The sequence below is a fragment of the Melospiza melodia genome, chromosome 6, assembly GCF_035770615.1.
Source record: "Melospiza melodia melodia isolate bMelMel2 chromosome 6, bMelMel2.pri, whole genome shotgun sequence".
NCBI classification, from domain to species: Eukaryota; Metazoa; Chordata; class Aves; order Passeriformes; family Passerellidae; genus Melospiza; species Melospiza melodia.
Genome location: NC_086199.1, coordinates 69,977,155 through 69,998,512, shown reverse-complemented (window position 1 = coordinate 69,998,512; position 21,358 = coordinate 69,977,155). Strand labels below are relative to the sequence as shown.

The 21,358-nt window shown below is 39.5% G+C and overlaps 1 protein-coding gene across 1 annotated transcript in view; it reads left to right on the top strand.

The window, feature by feature from the left end:
* Positions 1 to 21,358, top strand: part of CSTPP1 (centriolar satellite-associated tubulin polyglutamylase complex regulator 1) — a 79,246-nt gene that overhangs the window by 44,480 nt on the left and 13,408 nt on the right. The window contains exon 4 of the mRNA XM_063158950.1: positions 20,213 to 20,297. Within this exon, the coding sequence (XP_063015020.1) occupies positions 20,213 to 20,297 (85 nt within the window). The remainder of the gene's footprint in view (positions 1 to 20,212; positions 20,298 to 21,358) is intronic.

The following is a 21,358-nucleotide window of genomic DNA, read 5'->3' as shown; positions in this document are numbered from 1 at the left end:
TTGTGTTCCCTTTGAAAAGATTGCTTAATTCACCAAGACACTTTTCTTCATCTTTCATAGCTATGAGTTATTTACTGATAAAATGCAGTATTTCCTGTTTGAATACTTTGTTTGGAAGTGCTGTCAGGGTGGCCATGGTACAGATGCCCAGGTTATCTGAACTGTTACTACTGCCACTACTTCTGGCAGTACTTTAAGTGTTATTTTGACCCTATCTTTGCTCTCATCAGTACACTGTGTGCTCTTGTTGTGTAGGCCCTTCACTCAGAGTAAGCCCCCGTCTTAGAATTTTTAAGTGCTGAAGTGACTTCAGCTTTTTTTCAGTCCTGTAAAATTTCCCAAGTGTTTCAGGCTTTGAAAATCACTTCTCAGTAGTGCTGAGAGCTTGTCAGCCAACCCTCTTGAAAATTCTCACAGAAATTATGAACATCTGCTTTTAATTTTTTAATATGTTAAGTACCACTCCAATACTGACATCCTCGCAAATTATCATTGGAATGGAAAATGTTTTGGATTTTGCAGAAAAAGAAGGATGATATGTATCAGATTAAATACAGTACATGCTTTTCCTGAACACTACTTTTTCCCCCCATGTAGCAAAATGTCAAGAGGACTATCATTACTACAGTTTTCTCCTGATATGCATATCATTATCTTTCTCTTTTCTCCCTGATTTTTTTTTACCAGCTTCATTTTGTTTCTCTTCCCAGTTTTCTACAATTTCCTGGCTTTTCAGTATTATTTGCTACTGTCAGATGTTTGGTTTTTTTTTTTTTTTACATTGTTTTATTTATTTTTATACTGCTTAGGAATCTATGAAAGATTTATGCTAATAATAGATGAATTTAACTTGACTCTTCCACTTGAAATATATCATAAAAGTATTTAAAATATTGTCAGTGTTTGGCAGAGAACTTAATCTCTTCTGCTATCTGAATTTCATCTTGGGTAGGCTGTGCACCTTTTGGAAAGGAATATATCACAGAATATGCTGAGCTGGAAGGGACCCATAGGGATCGCTGAGTCCAAATCCTGGCCCTGCACAGGATCAACCCCAAGAGTCACACCCTGTGCCTGAACACCTTCAGAACTCTGTCAGGCTGGTGCTGTGACCACTTCCCTGGGAGCCTGTTCCACTGCCCAGCCACCCTCTGGGTGAAGAACCTTTTCCTAATATCCAACCTAAACCTGCCCCGACAAAACTTTAGGCCATTCTCATGGATCTTGTCTCTGGTCAGCACAGAGAAGAGATCAGTGCCTGCCCCTCCTCTTCCCCTCACAAGGAAATGTGTGATATTTAATCCAAGTAAAATATAATACAAAAATGTGTCAATAAATATGTTTGGCAGCACTGTGACAATGAAATTGGTATGAAGTATGCAAGAATGATAAATGTTATGAAGTAACTAAGAGAAAATCTGTAACAGCATAATGCTTCAAAACAGTGTTTGCATAATGGAGGAAGTGTTGATATAATTTATACAGACTTGAGGTAGTTTTCTGCACATTCCTGATTTTAGCATTTTTTTACATTTACAATGTTGTATTACTGTCATGTCTTTAAAGAGCTTTTCCTTAAGTTTTTGGTTTTGTTTTTTTGAGATAAACAAGGACTTACATTACTGAAATAATTGATGAATTCTAACACCTTCTTACTCCATGTACTGCCATGTATTCCATGTGCTGAACAAATTCCATAGCAGGTGTTTCTTCTTCATTAATTTTCTAAATTGTGCATAAAATCAGGTAACAGCTTGGACAAAGCCTTGTTCTGTTCTTTGCATGACTTCCAAAACACCTGAAGGAGTAAATAGGGAAAAAATTCAGTTTCAGATACAGGAATTTGTAACGTAAGATCAAAAATTCAATGTTTAGGCAATCTCATAAAGTTTCTAAAAAGGTTATTTTCTATAAATGGATTTATCTCTGCTCATCCTTATTCTATTGAGTGGAAAGAGAGATTCTTTTAAACTGTGGAGATCCAAAAGCAGGTTTTTCAGTTTAGTCAAGTTAGAGTGGTTTGCTGTAATGATGTTTGCCATTTAAAAAGCTGAATAATAAGTCTTCTAAATGATAGAAGCTGACAGCAAAGGCAAAATAGGCCTTATGTTGGCATGTCAGTTCAACTGTGGGTGGATTTTCAGAATTTTGAACTCTTTAGCTATTAATAACCCACTCTCTGCAGAGAAATCTAATCTGGTAATTTCAAAATTAATTACTACACTTTCAACCACCTGATAGTTATGAGTAACTCTTGAAAAAAATCCACCCAAACCAACAAACTCCAAAACTTCAAAAGAGTATGTACTCCCATTACTAGTAAAGAAAATTGACTTGTCTGGAATACCTTAAGGCAAACATGGCACTTTTGAAGAAGATGCACCTTTCCAAGTCAAATACATAAACGCATGAGAGGGGGTGGAACTAGCTGCACTAATGACTTTATTGCCCAGAGCAAGGGATGTTCCAGTGTTCTTTAATAAAATGCAGTCTCTGATGCTACAACATAGAGGCTCATACACCACTGCTGAGTGCTAAAGTGACTGGTTAAATGTTCATTTGTCCTTAATTAAATGACCTTAAATTTCTTCACACAGTGGCTACTGGAAGATATAATTGGAGGCACCTGACACTTATTCACTAACTTTAGTTCAAGATTTTACTCTCGTAAGAGATTCTTCAGTAGATAAATTCAGAATGATTTATCCCTTTAATGCTCTAGCTTTAATAACCATAAGCTATTTCCTTAATGATTTAGAATTGTGTGATGCAGGAGATAGTTAAGCTTACTCTCCAGGAGATTAATTTCCTGCTTTTGCACTGGCATTGACTTCTTTTTTTTTTTACAGGAATATTATGGATTTCAGTAATGTTTTCTAATGTTTTCTAGTGTTTGCAGCTACTATAATTTATAAAGCATTGTCTGTCCCTCTCTTGTGTGCTTTGGAGGTAGGGACATGTTGTGGATTGCATTCTGAGGAAGGTGATGCTTTGCTTTCAGACTGTGGAGAAAAGAGTTTTCCTGGGAGTCCTGTGGCCAGCTGTGCTGCCAGGTGACTTGCAAGGAAACTGCTTCTGCTCGAGGAAGATAACCAAGCCTGTGGCCAGATAAGGACTGTTAGGTTGGCACTGGTGAGAGAAGGACTACTCCTTGCCTTCCTCTCTACTGATTTTCTTCCTTCCTTTGTGGAGGTGCAGTTGGCTGTGTGGTGAAGACAGCACAGAAGTGATCCAAACTAAAAATAGCCTGTAAAAAAAATTTCTTTTCAGTTTCATTAGTATTTGTCCTGTTTGTAATGAGGCTGTATAGGCAGCTGTGCTGGAATAATGGAGAGAGTGGGAATGAAATGTAAGGGAGAATAAGACTTCCCTTTGCAGTAGAAGACCCTGTATAAAATTTATGTTTATATTACAGCTTTGTCTGATGGTGTTATAAAAGGCCTGCTAGGCCAGGCCTGCTCTTAACACTATCAAACTTTTCTTCCTCAGAAAACAGTTTATATATAACTTCAGATCTCTTGTTTACAATTGTAGCATAAGTCATCAACAGCTTGTTGAATTTGTCTTGTCTGGCTTTAACTGCATGTGAAAGAGTGGGAGCCAAAGCACAAAGATGACTTGTTTATTGACTCACATAACATTTTACTGAAAACATCCTGCTTGCAGGTATTTCTAGTGTTTTCCTGAACTTTCCATATAAAAAATATTATTGAAGCTTAAATGACAGATATACAGATATTAAATCCTCTATGGATAGGCCCTCGCATTTTTTCAGTTTATTGTTCTTCTCTTCATCCCAAAGTTGACAGAATATTTTTTTCTATTTTTTCCAAAAGCCCACTGGTACTACAGCCAATGAAGTAGCTTTATTCTTTTTCTTAAGTCTCTGATGTATGTTATAATTTGCTCTACATACAGAGAAGAGTTTGAACAAAACTATGCATGTTTTACTCAGACCATAGATGTAATGAAGTTGCTTTGACAAGCAACTTTAATATATATCTACCCTTCTCAAACTGTGAAAAAGGCTCTAGGGGAACCAAGAATGTTTGCCAAAACTGCTTAGCCAAATGCCTAAACATATCCTCCAACCACACTCATAGTGTTTGAGCACAGCAGACTCAGACTGAGTCAGACTGACAGTGTTTCTAGAATAATTCTGTTTCTGATGTTAAAATTAGTGGATGGATAATGAAAGCACCTCTGCTGACTGCAAGTACATTAGAATAACAGAGCAAAACACACCACTGCAGACAGTCAGGAGACTAACATTAATCAAAGTGTTCACTGTATTTGGTATTGAAGCTTCCCAAAACAAACAAAACCACTGAAAACATTGTTCAGGCTATTACCAGTGGTTCCTTAGTCTTGACAGTACCAGCTCAATTCAGAGCTGGTTAGCCTGAGGATTCTTTCTCTTTACTAAGTAGTGCTATCTCTAGCACTCATCTTCTGAGTACGTCCACTTGCAGTAAAGTGCCTTCGTGTGGCAATGCTTGAAAGCCCTTCTTCAGAATTTGTTGTGCCCTGTGTTTTAACTGAGCAGTTTCTATTAAAACAATTTCTGCTTCCCTTGCCTGTTCTCTTCTTCCCCTCTTCTCTACCCTTCTTTTTCCTGAGTGACTGTAGGGTGAGAAAAGAAGCAGTTTTGCATTTCAGTACACTTAATGTAGCCAAGAGGTTTGTTCATTGCCGCTTTGTACTTTCAGGCAAACAAGAAAATTTAGATTAATAGGTTGTTTATTCTTTTGCGTGTTCCTCAAATCAAAGACACTGGATTGCATTATTAAAGCAGTTTTGTGTGGCAGGCTTGGAACTGTCCTCACGGAGCTGTACATGAAGAAAAACTACTGCTTTTCATCCCCCACTCATTATGCAGATTGGCACAGGAACACTGTTAAATGTGGTATCATGTACTATCACTTAAAGACCTTCCTTCTGTACAGCTAATGTTGGGCTCCAATTTCACAGGATGATCTGTCTTGGAACAGACAAGGAAAACCCTAGAAATAGAAACACATATGTCCTTAAATTTTTAAAATACTAACCAGTTTAATACACAGTTTTTTTCAGACCACTAGTGACTGTCTGCTTTGCTTTTAAATCTCTTAATTGATGATTCAGTTCATTTGTTTCTCATCCCTTCAGTTAGCAATAATGCTTAATTTGAGCTTTAGCAATAATCTACCCAGCCAAATTAATGAAGAAAATTTTCAGTATTTTGAGTCCAGAGCCATAACAGAAGGATCTAGCTAGTGTTGGGTAGCTGACTTAAATGCACAACCCTGTCCTGTGGATGTTCTCTGCTGAATAGGCAGTCATGTAGCTCTGAGTCTCTGAATACATTAGATACTCTAATTCCTTTTTCATTCTGTGACAGCAGAATCTCTTCTGACCCAAGGCCTTCTGCTTTCAAAGTCAAAAGTCTGGGGGACATAATTTAAGAGTAGAGGAGGCAATTGTGCCTGTCTTAAGTAAATAGGAGGAAACAAGTTTCTTTCCTTTATTGTTCTACTTAAGCTGTAGCTCATGTTCAGAGCAAGAAAGCACTACATTCATCATCTTATGAAATGGCAAGGCTTCTGCTGTGTGCAACACACCAGTGTGGCTGGGTGCACAGTGGGAAATAAGCAGTGTCACAGTTACCAGACTGGCTGAGCCTCTGAGCTTTCCTTGTGTAATATCAGGTATTCTTCAGTGTCAGACCTGATGCAGGATGAAGCAGTTATGGTTTTTGTTATTGTCTGCTGCATTCCTGATTCTACAGTCCCTTTTCCTAAATTAGAATCCTTTACTTGGTGTGATTGAAATGTACATTCTCTCTGAGATACCAGTGCTAGTGTCTCCAAGTCTCCCTAGAGAAAAGTGTCGATAGCAAATGTTATGTAGGCTTGTTTATAACGTATAGTCATCTTCCACCTGAGGATCATGTAGGATTTCTCCAGTCACTTTCTGATTTCACTTTGCTATGTTAGTTTATATTTGTATCACAGATCACTGGGTTTTCCCTGTCAGGTAACCATTTTCTTTCTCCAAGGGATTTCTAGCTTTCTGGGGGTTGAGAGTGCCAGTACTTTGTTTTCTAGGGTTTGGTTTGTTGATTTTCAGTCTCTGCATAGAAAAGTGATGTGGCTTTTCTACCTAAAACGTGTGAATGTACTAGTGTCTTCTAACTGCTGTAGATACTGGGGATAGTATCAATTTTGGTCCTTTTATAACTTTTCAATTCTCTACATTGTTCATTCATGCCATGTTTTCTATTTCCATCAATGCTTGTAAGCCATGAGAGCCAAGTTTGTAAAAGAATTACAGATCCCTATTTATAACGTTATATATCAACTTTTAACATGTTATAAAATGCCTAAACATGAATAATTAGACCACTATGTTCTTCTCCTATGTTCCTACACTGGGGAGAAAATGTGATTGGGTCCCAGATATCCTGTGTGCAGCTGTGTGTTTCATCTGTGACAAATATGACAATCACTGAGCTGAACATTGTCACTTTTCTGAGAAAATCATAAATTTTTATCTTTCTGCCTAAACATTCTAGATACTATTTTGCCTGCTTAAATTTACTCCTTAATTCATTTTTTTTTCCTTACAGCTTTTGGACATTTTTGAATCAGACATTGCTGTTTGGTTATATATCATTATCATTAATCTTATGTTGGTGACCAGTAGTATTCACACTTAGAAATACTAAAATACTGAAAAGAAGAAGAATATGTTGTACTTACATTTTCTAGTCAAAACTCTTCTGTCCCTATTTCTGTTTTGCATCTGAAGGCACATTACTGCAGCAACAAATTCGTTCCTGCATCTCCACATATTCCTGCTATACAAGACACTTCTAGCAGTTGGATGGTTTTCTTTTTGTTTCCTAATTGGTATAATGGAAAGTATTTTCAGTGCTTCCTTTTAAACATCTAGAATAGGTAACATTTTTACTCAGACATTGAAATTAGAATCTAATCTGTCTAGCTCTGGAAGCTTTCAAATCCACACTGTATTTATGGAAAGACTTTAGAGTAATACAGACAAGCAGTTCAAAAAGAAAAGAAATTCAAAGAAAAGCTAATTAAATTTCCAAATAATTCACTGATTTGTTATTTTAAACCTTAACTGCAAAGCAAGTAATGATAATCTTCCTTTTGCTGTGGCAGTGGCTGCAGAACTGCGTGTCCCTCATTCAGCAAAAGTCTGTTCTGGTCACAGCTGTGTATACAAAGCTGCAAGTGAAAATGAGATGTACACATAAAGGCTCTCAGTCTATTTCCCTTTGTGGCACTCATCTGTTTGTTCTTTACCAAACTCCAGAAAACATCCTCCTAAAAGGAAAGCACAAAAGTAAATAGTGAGAAGATTTGTTTTTTTCCTTGATAAACATGTCATGCAAAGTGACTTTCCAAACATATCCCATTTAGTGGAGATCATTTAGAAACCTTGAACTTCATCATTGTTTGTTGCCTACAAGCATGACTCCTAAAGGCCCCTATTCTTCCTGTTTTCAATTCCAGGATCAGTTAAGTCTTGTTTTGGCACATGGGCCCATACTCTCCAATCCAGAGTCACTTTCTCTATTTTTCTAGTAACTGAGGAACTGTCTCTTGCATTTGTCTGCTGAATGTCTCTGAGGATTCTTAGAGATGGGATATTTTTTGTTTTCTTTTTGGATCCCCTATGTGTTAATAATTTCATTTAATCTTGAATCTCTTAAGAGCTAGCACTACTAGTTTTGGAGCCCTTAGTACTGCATGTAGGCGGGAACTTGGCACAGCAAAGCCTGAAACAGATCCAGACAGAAGATAACTCATGTGAAAGACAACTGAAAGGATGGATGCTACCTTTAAATGTAGCATGAAAGTGAGAGTACGAATTAATGCATTCGTATAGAATCCCCCTTTTTATCATCCACTTCACATAAAGTACTACTAAAATGCAGCTACATCTGATGCAGTGAATTGACATAGAGTTCTTTTGCCAAAAACACCAGGAAGCAATTTTTTTCCCATCAGGGCAGTATTAAGAAATATTTCTAATTGCAGGGAGCGAATAGGACCTCAGCTTTCAAGCTTTGCTTTGAAAGATGCAGCACATGTCCTTTGAGTCAAGAACACATGCTGAAATACATTATATTGAAGTGCTTCTTACAGCTATATTGCTGTACGATTTGCACCATCTGATTTTCAGACTTGCTCCATAAGTCTTAACCTCGAATGGGAAAAAAGGGCAGATATTGCAGGAAATAAAAGGAACATGTGTGTTCTAAGTCTTCAATGGCTGGGGATGCTTAAAGAGCTGCTTTCATCTCCCTCCTCCTCTTAGGGTTTACCATACTTGCATTTCCATGATGGTTTTTTTGCTGAACAGTCAGGATATTGTTGCATGGGAGATGAAAAAATGTCAGTGAAACCACAAAGAGTACAGTTGTGTTAGAGCAATGTAGCTGAGGCCCCAGCTGCTAGTAGAGGTTAATACAGTGTTACTCACTGTGGATGGCCCATCTCACTGACTATTGCTATTAATGGGTTAGTCAGAAGTAACTGTGGAGTTTTAGTACTCCTGCCATCCTCTCTTCCAACTAAGGACAATCCTACATCTTTTAGAGATGGTGTGTTGTTTCTCTTTTTGTTGTTGTTGTTGTTGTCGTCTCAGTAGCCTGCATCACAGCAGCAATCCACCCAGGATTCTACAGAAAACTGATCATGCATCCTTTAGGAAAAATCACTTGCATATCATATCTAGTAAAAATCATTTGCTCACTATGCAAAGTTATCATCCCACAACTAATGAATTAAGTGATATTCCTTTTTATTGCTCCTGCTATAAAGATCCTTACAAAGATCTTGAAGAGCCTGTCCTCATTATGAGGCTGAAAAAGATTACACAACTGAATTCTGTTTTCAGTTTTAGCAAGCCAGGATTACAGTATGGATTCCTCTCTACACTTATCTTCCAGTAGATGGCCTTTTATTCCCCTCTAGAAAGCACTGTACAACAACAAGAAAGTGTCCTTTTCTCTTTCTGCAACAACTTGCTCTTTTGTCTAGTTTCTTACACTTCTCTGATTACCATAATATATGCATAGCATCAGTGTTAGGGCATAATGCTTGAATATTTAGGACATTTGCCTGAACTTTCTTCCAGCAAAATATTCTTAACTTGTGGTTCATGGTACATGGTCCAAGGAAGTTTATTTAGCTGTAAAATAGGTAGTATTTAAGTTAAACTTTGACAAAGATGCATTATGTCCATAAAAAACTTCCAGGATTAATGGAAAAGTGTAGAACTTTCTTAAAAAAAAACATAAAAAAAGAAAAGGCTTTGTTTCATTTTTTAGAAATTAGTATCTGTGTTAAATTTTTATTAAATACATATTTCTCCATATAGAATACAGAGAAAACAAACATTTCTTCGCTCTCTTTTCAATCTAAAAAAATTACATTTTTTTGGACACACAGCTCACTAGAGTGTTGTAAGAGTTAAAATCAAGGGACATTACAGAACCTTAGCCAAAAGCATACTCTTAAAAGGAGCAGTTGGATGCCTTGTTGTTTCAGGTTTCTCTTAGTGCATTCATTCTGTTCTGTATTCAGACCAGTTCTGTAGTGGTGGTCATTTACAATCATTAATCTAGCTCATTGATATTGTAATGGGCTCCAAGCATTCTCTGTGAAGCTTACATGCTCCACTGCATTTCCTTCTAAATAACTAATGATGACTTCTTCAGTCTTGTCATTAACCAGATTACCTTTCTCCAGACAATTGTCTGATAGATTTGCTTTGTTTGAGGTTCATTTTCTTTTTAAATTTTCACACTCATAAAAGAGACTCAATATTGGTGTGTTTAAGAGCATTTTACATGACTGAACAACACTGCCCAAGCATAGGTCCAGATACCATATTTATTTTTATGAATAGAGACTTTAACTGTTGATTTGGAGGCTCCTAAAAACCATGCCATTTCCTTTCAGACCGTTGTTTTAGGCACTATAACTTCCAAAAGAAAATTGGAGAAAACTAGCCCACAGTCTGGGTACTTGGGATTATACTATTATACTATACTATTATGTGTGTAAACCTCTAGTAAATATACTGTGCAGTAAAGTCAAGGAATGGCCAGGCCTGCTGGTGGCTTTCAGTTCTTGGAAGATGCATGTTTATGTCAGGTAGTCAAATGGTTCCAGGTGAACAAAAGTACACAGAGAAAGATGTTCTAGATCCTTCAGCGCTTTGTGGATCACAACCTGCTTCTTGAGTTTCAGCCACAGTGAGTTGACTGCTTTGTGTAGTTGCATTTTGGTGTCACCCTTGGTGGCATGTGGAATTCTCCATTCTTCGCATGCCTGAACTTGTCTCCTTCATGGCTGGGCTCGTGATGGATGAGTTTCAGAGAAGCAGTATCAGAGTGCCTGCTGTGATGACAGCTCTTGGTAAAGGTGCAGTTAACTGTTCAAAACCTTGCAGTGGATTAGTTAAGAGTTGATGTGGAGCATGGTCAGAAGGACACACAAGGCTATCCCTAGTCATGATACGAATTATGCTGAAATTATTTCTGTCTCTTCCATTGGGTGCTAGTAGCAGCTGCACTGTACTTTGAATGTTTCTTCCAAAGAAGTCACTAAAAGAGGAAAGTCCAAAACATTCCTGTTTTATTCATTGTTATGAAAAAATAGTTGAGTGTTGCACCTCATGCTTTTACAGGCCACCTTGTGCCATATGAACACGTATTTGAAAATACCTTATTCTATCAGAGCTGGGTCATTGGAACCTTTCACTGATGTTTCCTGGAAAAATTGTCTAGAAAGAAACTGGAAATCAAAGAAATCTTCGATCTTACATTGCTACAGCAATCTTCAGCATTTCCACAGTTCATTGTGTGTCTTCCTTATCCTCCACCTCCTCTTTCTTTTAGGTCACTGTCATCGCTTTCTTCTGCTCCCTGACCCTGTGTGCATGACACAGATGAGCTGTCTGCCAGCTAAATTGTATTTCTTGGAGCTCCCAAAGCAGAAAGGAAATACCAAACACTAATTGAAGACTGGCCATATTGTCACTAGTCCTAGTGCATATCCGAGGGAGGATATGTAAGGTCCTGCATTGACTGAAATACAGCTGCATACCACCTGCCCATTTACTCTGCCCATCTCGTGATGTGTAACCATGAATTCTTCAGTTGTTTTGAAGATCTTAAGCTTAATGACAACTTGTTTTCTTGAGTAGGGGCTGATCCACATCTTGTCTAAAGATTACTGCTGCTGTTTGGGAGCTTGGGGAAATGTTGATGGTCTCCTTCAGTAAAGTGTTGCCGGCATTCCTGTACTTCACTATTAAGAGTGCTGTGCGTCCTGTTTCAAGTGGTTGAGCAGTCTGCCCCCCAGATGGCCAGAACTTCCACAGGAGTGTTTTCTCCTTATTGTTTAAAAGACCAATTAGCTCTGGCATTGGATTGATTATTTTCTACACAAGTGACTGAAAACCTCTCAAAGTGAGGAAAAGTCAGCTGTTGAACAAGATAAAAGCAGGCTAAATCACCTATAGCTGGGGAGATCGGCTAGTTATGTCTTTAGTAACCTTAGAGTGAAAGGAAAAAATAATTTCATAGTGCACACATATAAAAAATGTCTAATGTTATGGCATTTCAGTTATAAATTAATTTCACTCTGAAATGTACCCTATTTCTAGTTTTCTAGTTGATCTGTGTTAAAAGCCATTTATCTGTCTTGTGTTGTTTTGGTCTGGGTTTGCTATGCCTCTGAAACATGATACATTCTCATACTGTAGTCCACAAAACTAGGCCTGTGTCCTTTTTAGAAAGCTAAATGTCCTTAGAGATCACACTCAATGAGCTGAGCATATCTTTAGGATTATATGTGCTTTGGAATATGCATGGATTTATCTTTGTAAATGTTAAAGAACATTGCATGGAGAAAATTGGGTGTCCATTTAAGTCACCATCTGGTTCCTGTATTCAACTATGTACTGGAAAATTTAAACCAGACTCTTTTGTTTGTCATCTTCTATCTTCTTTTTCTGCTTCTGGAAATATTGCCAGAAGTTGTGGCTGCTTCTCCTTTCTTATTGTTTGCTCTCCTTGCACTTTAGGAACTGTGAATTCTTTAAGCCCAAACTACATTCAAAGTCCCACTCTAGACTTAAAACAAGAAATTAAAGAGTTGACACTGTCTTTAGTGTTGCATTAGGTATACTGTTTAGGTTCCTAAAGGGAAAAGATCAAACTTTAGTCATGTGTCAGATTTTCTGTGGGTTCAGGAATATCACACTGTATCAGTTAAACTCTTTGAGTATTGGAATGTTTTTTCTACAACCATGAGGGCTGAAAACTTTCTCTATGTTTCTAATGAAAGTTTGAATTTTTCAGTTTGTGGATGTGCCATGTTAGCCACATAAGCACGCCAAATGATAGCCTTGGACTGTACCTCTGGCACAGCTCATGGTGCCCTGAGTAGCATTCACTCAAAGCTGAAGTAATGCTGCCACATGAAACACTTCATACTAAAGGGTAATTATGGGGCATGTGAAAGAGACTAGAGGATGATTAACATTTGTATAAACAGAAAGAATCTGGATTCTGGGGATAGAATTGGAGCAGTTTTGTATAAATTCATTTTCTGTTTTTGTTAATCTGGCGAGTGGTTTATTGATAAAAGGGCTCAAGATCAAAGTGCAGGAAAAAAATCACACCATCTAGAAGATTTAACTCTTTTTAAAACTTTTAGCTTGCTCAAGGTAGGATGCTACAAGCTTTGCCCATAATGGACCCATTTCTCAGTTCATATGAACTGTCCAGGCTACCTCCAGAACAAATTACTTCATTCTTCGTATCAGCTGCAGCTGAATCTTTTTCTTCTTACCCAAGTACTTAAGAACTGGCTTTCTGCTCAGTCACAATGCTAATCCTCTCTCCTTGTTCTCTCTTGCAACACTCCCCCAACAAATCTTTTTAGGTCAGTCTGCTTAGCTCTCCACTATATTCGTCCTGAGTCACATAGATTGTTCCTGGCAAATCTCACTAAATCTCTTTCACTCTTTGTTTTTTCACATCATAAACTGACTGTTTTTATCTGTTGTCAACAGGAGTCACCTAAGTCTGCTCTTTGCAGTCATGTGCCTTCTGCAGAGTGCAAAACATCTTGTTTGTGAAGACTGCTCACCTGCAGCAGCTCCCGTCCCTTATGTCTGGCAGGATTTTGCTCGTGTTCTCACAGGTTAGGGGAGGCAATCCAGGGTGCAGCCACTTGCTGAAGGTACCTTTCTATCTGAGCCAAACTGTAGTTATTTTTTGCATTCTTCAGTTACCCTGTCTGCTTCTGCTGTCATGTCATGTCAGACACAAAGGCCTCTGGGGTCCTTTCCTGAGGGTGTCCTGGGATCCCATATGGGAGCACCTAAACAGTATCAGTGGAAAGAGTAGGTTTGTGGGTAACCTGAATTCATCTGCCTGCATGTTTAGTAGGGGTGCCAGAAGTTCTGTCTTAAATGTGTCTGATACCAGAGTGTTCACAAACCGTCACAGCAGGCAGGGTGCAAGTACAGCAGGTAAAGCTGAATCTGCTTTTGATTAGGAGGATCTCTAATCTCAGGACATTTGCCTTGCACACATCTTGGACTTTAAGGATTAAAATGTCTTAAGCAGGGAACTACTTAAGCCTCTAATATCTAACAGTTTTTCTCTGCTGAGGAGGAATGAATCTGCTGTCCTTATCCACCTCCTTCCCTTTTCCCTGCACCTGGCTGTGCTCTTCCACAGCTTGCTTTGCATGAGCTTTCATCACATATTTCTGAGAGCCAGTGCAATTCACTAGCCCAGGGAAAAAGTTGAATTTTCTCAGCGAGAGGTGTGTTGAATGGCAGAGCTGGTATAAGGGGTGGTTCAGAGCCATGTGGCCACCAGCAAGTGATGGGAAAGAAGAAAAAGAGGAGTGAGCCTTTGAGCAGGAGTAAAAGTTTAGTTTGGCTTAGGTGCATGGTGAACTTCATCATCAGGAAGACAGGGTGAATGCATCCAGTTGTTAAAATAAGAAAATACATGCTAGTAATTGACGACATGTATAAAATATAGAAATAATATATGCCAGACCTTGGTACAAAGCCACAGTATTAAAAGCTACTTATGCTCAAGACTCCATGTAAAGAACAGATTCTTATGTTGATCCATGATACCATTTTACTATTAGATTTTACCATTATCCTCTTTAAACTATTCACTAGAAAATCTTCCTTTAAAAAGAATAAATTGTTTTTTATCTAACCTGGCATCAATCTTTGGCTTTTAGAGCATTTTCCTATTGCTTAGAAGTAACAAGTGGGTCTCTCTTAGTTTTGTTCTGATTCTCCTACACTCCTTGGACTATGATTTAATGATTGTAGAAGCTGTCTGTACACTTCAACAGCAAAATGAATCTTGCTGTACATGTCTTACATGAATATGCTCAGTCTTATCCATGGATTAATTTCTCTAGAATTCTTGGCTTTTTGATTGTTATTAGCAGTAGATATATGGAGGAAATTAGGCCATAGGTATCCTGTGAACAAGGCACATGCAGGGTTTTGCCTGCTAGCCAGATGATACTTCTGAAATTGCAGTACTGTCAATGCTCATGTTCACTTTTTTGTAAAATTGTAGTTCCTGTAGACAGCATGAGAACACATAAGACTTTTATTTTGGGCGGCTTTTGGGTTTTTTGTTGTTTTCTACAATGTTGCAATCCTTCATGGATATAGGGAGAATCCTAAATATGTGGTACTTACACCAGAAACACTAAAAAACTAAAGGCTAGGAAATACTCTTCAGCTCTTAAAAAAAGAAATAAAGTAGGCTGTTCTCTGTTATATTTGCAGGAGACTGATTTACAGCTCTATTCCTTTATGACTCTTGAATGACTTCATGACTGTGGTAGAAAAACAACCTGTGGAAATTGTGTGTCCTACCATAATTCAGAGGGGACAGCTACATTGCTCAGGGCTCCAGTCTGCTTGGATACTGGTTGTACATAAAAAAAATTATGGGAATAGGGAACTTTAATGTATATTCATCAGGGCAATCCTTGTGTTTCTGGGAAGCTAATAATGTGACTTTTTGGGGCAGATTTCATACACCAGCTGCAGTAAGTATTCTCCTACTGCTTTGGGCATTTTTATAGCTGTCACAATGTTGTGACAGCGTTGTAGATAGCTACTTCTTGTGTTGAAAGCAGCCTAGATACAGCAGCAATGACTGCAATTCAGGCTAAGTCCTAAATATTTATTGGCTTCCTGGGTAGATTTTACAGCCTTCACTGAGCTGCAGGCTTCTATGTCTAGGTGGCTGTCACTATGGAAGATAACTGGTTTTAAGATAATTCAGATGTGTCTACACTTCACACACAACACTGACAGCAGCATTAACACATCATTTAGTATTCCTGGAGTTTGCATCGCTCCAGGTGTGAGTGAGGTTGTGTGCCATCTGTTAGCCACATACAAACCAGAAACAGCTTTAATATGTGCTTTAAAAGCCAGGGAAGTACAAAGCAGCTGCCTCCATGTTTCTCAAGGTAGGCCATTTTTATCCAGAAAATGGTACCTTCTTAGACTGTACCACATGGACAAAATTCTTTCTCCTCTGTATCTCTGAAACATGAGAAACAGTCTGCCTCAGGCACTAAAAGACAATAAACTACTCACAGGACAATCCAATCTTTAGGAAAGGGTTAGGATTTTGCTGGTGGCCTGGTCTCAGTACCAGTACAAGCTAGTCAAGAATGTGAAGTCTAGTAGAGCAAAAATTATGCTGAACTGTCAAAGTACTTCCTCTTAAGCTCCTTCTTAGTGAGCCGTTGTTTTAAATTGGCTTTGGAATTTGTTATTAGCCCTTTTTTAGTAGAAGAGTGAAGTGTTAGTTCAGCTGTAAATGAACATGATTAACATGGAGACTGCAATCTCCATCCTTAAGCATATGGTTATGAGCAAGTTTGTTCCACTGCAAGGGCATGGTAAGAGTGTGTGTATCTCACTGCCCTGTGCTGTGGGGTCAGATTTAAACACTCCATGATTTGCTTCATTTGTTACTGGAACTTGAGATGCAGTAATTTGTGGTAGCAACCAAAGTGGCAGTTGTGGATTCTAGTTTTCACTCATTCTGACTGGTACCTTCCGTCTTTTCTTTCTTTCTTCACCATGCAACGTTGAGCTCTATTTACTCAGCTGTGGCCTGGAGACAGGAAGGAGCAACGTGGTCATGCACCAAAACTGCCCTTGTTTATTCCCAGCAGCTCTTGGCAAACAATGTGGTACATGGGCAAATGTAATTTTCTGCATGGTCTTCACTAACCTTGCTGTAGGGCATAGGAAAACAGTGATCACAGCAAACTGAAGACACCTCCTAAGGTCTGTGGTGATCCCACTTCCTGTATAAAAGGTACCCAACTATAGCCTGAAAAATTGGTATGATTTGTTGGTCAGGCGCCTGGGGTGTCTACAGGCTGAGTTGTGTTATAGCCTAAAAAAGTCTGCCTGTGTGCTCCACTGAATAATTTGGTGCCATTTCCCCAGGCATTAGAAATAAAGTGTTTCTTTAGAGCAGGAACTTCTCTGCACTGCTTCAACTTTATGGGCAGTTTCTAGTCTAAATGGACCATTTGCCCAAAGATTGAAACTGTAATTAATTCCACTTTTATTGACAACAAACTTCATTCTCTAACATGCTGATTTGCAGTGGATCTCTGCCACCCTTTCCCAAATTCTTTCTGATCAGACCTCTGCTTTTATTCTATATTGTTTTGTTGTTTTATGATGGAGGTGAAGGGATAATGCTGTGGTTTGGTAAGAAGACGGAGAAGGAAAAGACAGCATGAATTATTACACAAGATTTTTAACTATGTTATTTCTGCCAAGTGAGAGATCTCTTTTTATGCCTCACAACTAATGCTCTCATAGGGCCTAGTTACCTTCTCAAGCTGGTTTTGTCTCTCAATCAGACAGGGACTTAGAAAAAAGTGCAACTTTCTTTGGAAACCTCATTCTTTAAAAAAAAAAAAAAAAAAAAGAAAAAACACCACAACCTCAAACTCCTTTACTTTCAGGGAGAAAAGAGACTAAAAACCAAAATTATTGAAAAGGGCCGTAGCTGATTAAAGCAGGCAGATTATCCTCCTAGAGCCTGTCTGTTCTGAATGTGGGAAGGATGCTTTGTATACTGCTGGACACCACACTGTGGAAATCTAAAGGGGATCAAAGCAGAGGAACAGATATAACTGGGCTAAGTAGTGAAAGAAGTAGAGGGTAAGCTAAACAGATTTAACTTAAGATAAATGTAGTTATCTGTTAAGTAGATTGAATAAGATACAATATGAAGAAAGGGTTATTATAATGATCTTTTGACAAATGAAAGAAAAATAATAACAAGCAAGAGGTGTAAGGATACATAAATAGGAATTTTAAGCAAACAAAAATAGAAATAGACTATTGCATAAAGTTTCCAATTGGTGTGATTGCTTCAGACCAACATCTAGACTTTTTAGCAAAGATCAAAAATTTATTGTCCAGCATTATTCAAAGCTAGATTTACAATTCCTTGAAGAGTAAGAGGTCCATACTACCCTGTTCACTTATGAGAAAGGGTCTGTTTCAACAAGAGCTTTTATTTGCCCCATGTTTTCTGTTTTCATGTAACCTGCTTCCTGTGCTGGGCCTGTGGAAAATCACGGAATCACAGAATGGTCGCTGACCACAGTGGGTCATTTGGTCCAACCTTCCTGCTCAAGCAAGTTCATCATAGAGCACATGACACAGGATTGCATCCAGATGGTTCTTGAGTATCTCCAGTGAGAGAGACTCCACAACCTTGTTGGGCAACCTAGTGCATGGTCACTCCCCCAGTAAAGAAATTCTTCCACATATCCATGTGGAAATTCCTGTGCATCTGTTTCTGCCTGTTGCTTCTTGTCCTACTGCTTGGCACCATCAAAAAGAGCCTGGCTCCATCCTCTTGACACTCTCCCTTCAGATACTGACAGATATTGATGAGGTCCCCTCTCATTTGTCTCTTCTCAAGGTGAGCAGGCCCAAGACACTCAGCCTGTGCTTGTAAGAGAGATTCTGCAGACCCTTCATAACCTTCATAACCCTTCACTGGACCTGCTCCAGGAGCTCCACGTCTCTCTTGTCTTGAGGATCTCGGAGCTGGACACAGCGCTTCCCGTGTGGCCTCACCAGGGCTGAGCAGAGGGGCAGGATCACCGCCCTGGACCTGCTGGCAGTGCTCTTCCTAGTACACCCCAGGCTAGCATTGGCCTTCTTGGCCACAGGGGCACTGCTGGCTCAGGGACAGCTTGTTGTCCATCAGGACCCCCAGGTCCTTCTCCACAGAGTTGCTTTTCAGCAGGTCAGCCCTCAGCCTGTGCTGGTGCATGGGGTTGTTCTTTCCCAGGTGCAGGACCCTGCATTTGCCTTTGTTAAATTTCAGTTGGTTCCTCTCTTCCCATCTCTTCCACCTGTTGAGGTCTTTCTGAATGGCAGCCCAGGTGGCCAAGAAGGCCAAGGGCATCCTGGTCTGTATCAGCAGTAGTGTGGCCAGCAGGACCAGTGCAGTGATTGTCCCTCTGCACTCAGCACTGGTGAGGCCACAGCTTGAACCCCGCGTCCAGTTTTGGGTCCCTCACTGCAAGAAAGACATTGAGGTGCTGGCGTGTGTCCAGAGAAAGGCAGTGGGGCTGGTGAAGGGTCTGGAGCACAAATTCTAGGACAAATAGCTGAGGGAGCTGGTGTTGTTTAGCCTGGAGAAAAGGAGGCTCAGGGGAAACCTTACTGCTCTCCACATTCACCTGAGAAGAGGTTGTAGAGAGATAGGGGTCAGTCTCTCCTTCCAAGTTATAAGGTTAGAGAAAATGGTCTCCAGTTGCACCAAGGAAAGTTTAGATTGGATATTAGGAAAAATTTGTTCCCTGAAAGTGTGGTCAGGCATTGGAATGCTTCCCCCTACCCTCGTCCCTCCCAGGGTAGTGATGGAATCACCATCCTTGGAAATGTTCAAAAAACATGGAGATGTGATGCTTAGGTTGTGGTTCAATGGTGGACTTGACAGTGTTGGTTAATGATTGGACCTTGCTGATTCTGTGATTCTAAGTTGTGACTGTCATCTAAAACAAGGTTAATTATTTGAGCCTAATTATAAGAGCCTAATGAGGACTAAAGTGTTTGTGGCAAAAGAACTTACGCTCTGTACCTCAGTCCTGCTGTCAGTGCCCTTGAGATCCCCTCCCTGACTACTGCTTGGCTCTACTTCCACCTCTGGCTCTTTCTTCCATACTTTGCATTCTTCTGTATATAGAAGTAGTGCAAAATTGCTGCTGTTCAGTTAGTCTTCTTCTTAGCTCCAGTCCACAGCCTTTTGGACTGTGAACATACAATCATGTAGGGCTTTTTGACATCAGGATGTTTCCATTCCCTTGGGATCCCTAAGCTTCCCCAAGAGTCACCTCTTTTAGACTCCTCCTCCTGAGCCACAGAGTTCCTTCTTGACCAGGCTTTCACAAAGCTGCTCTCTAAAACATGAATCATTTCATTGGTTTTCTTGTGTGTTTTGGATCTTTGTTCTGTGCTTCCTATAATACAGTGACCAGATTTGTACACATTATTCCAAAAGAGACCATCCAGCTGCCTTACTGAATGCCAAAGTAATAACGTCTGTGGTTTATACTCTGTAGCCCTCCACACACAACCCAAAAACCTTGTTTGCCTTTGTTACTGCTGCCAGATGTTCTGTGGATGATTTTCAAGTGTATTGTGGGGAATGTCACCATGCCAGTGAATTTCAGCAAATTTAAGCAACTTTGAAATTATTCCTTTTTCCACATGGTTATATTCAAGTCAAACCAAACTGTGTTCTCACTTGAAACTGCCCTGTTTTGGTTACCCCTTTTTCACACTGAATCACTCACTACCTGTTACCAGTTTCTCTGCAGGAGCCTGTATAATAGGATTTTCCCTTCATCAGGCCTCTTCCAGATGGTCCTGGAAATGGAATTCCATTTAATTTCAATTTCAGAGTCCAGCTCTGAAAGTCTAGGGAACAGTTATACTGTCTTTAGTATTCAGACTACTTGAATTGGGAGTAAAGGGAATATGAGGCTTTTTTTCCTAGAGAGGAAGCAAGGGGAGGGAACAGTCTATAAAATCTTACAATGTTCTCACCTCTCTTTTCTTGCAGATTTGCTGACAGCACAGGAATACCACTGCCTGCTGCAGTTGCTCTGCCCTGACTTCCCAATGGAACTCACTCAGAAAGCAGCAAGGTGGGTCCTCATTCTCTCTTTAAAGGCAAGATTAATCCTACATGCATGGACTTAGGAACTAGACCTGTGGGTAAAGGTAGGGACAGGGACCTTCAGCTTTTAAGGTTTTGGGGAAAAGAGACACCATCTTTTGAGTTTAAGAACAGGGTGTTTCTCTAACAATGTGAAAGAGTATATATTTAAGATATACAAAGGCTAAAATATCAATGCAGAATGCTGCTGTTGGCTCTGTGTTCAGATAAGTTGCAGATAAAAGAATGTTAGCCAATATGTTTTTAACTGACATGTTTTTTAAATTTGATTTCAAATACTGTTTACCATTCTCAAATGTGTTCCCCCTTGCCCCAGCTTCTATGGTTGATAACATTTAAACACACTAACCTCTGAAAGATTGCCAGTGTTTTAAAGTATGTTTGGTAGGAACATGGCAGCTAATCTGTTTGAAATTTTATTTTAATCTAGACAAGGCAAAAAGCAGATAGCTGGCTCAGGGCATGGATAATGTGATATGGAGTATTTTACTGATAGTGCTTGCTGATTCCAGTCCAGCCCAGGCAGCTGATTATTAACTATCTGATATGGAAAATGTAATAAGGTACACACATCTGTTCAGTTGCTTGTCACCCAGTGCCAGACTAAGAAAGAACACTAGCCCTGTTGCAGAGATATATCTGCTTCCTTTCATGGAGGTACACAAGCACCAGTCCCCTATGCTGGTGTGTATTTCATAGGGCTCCAGCTGAACTGAGCAGGAATTTGTGATGGTGCATGCAATGAAGAAGACTTCAGCATATCTACACATGTTGTGATGTTTGTGTCAAGGAATTCAGTCCACAAGGCTGCTGTAAACTAGAGGCCCCATTCAGGGGCCTGCTGCACTGTTGTGCATGTGTTGTAGAGACGGACAAGCTGGCTTTGGGAGCAGGTGTTGGAGAGATATGAGATCTCTGTCAGAGGCACACAGGCTCAGGTGGGGCTGACCTTACTCCTGCTTTTGGCTGGCTAGAGATTTACTTCCACGTTGCTAGCTCTGTAACAAGCTAATCTAATTGAACAACTTT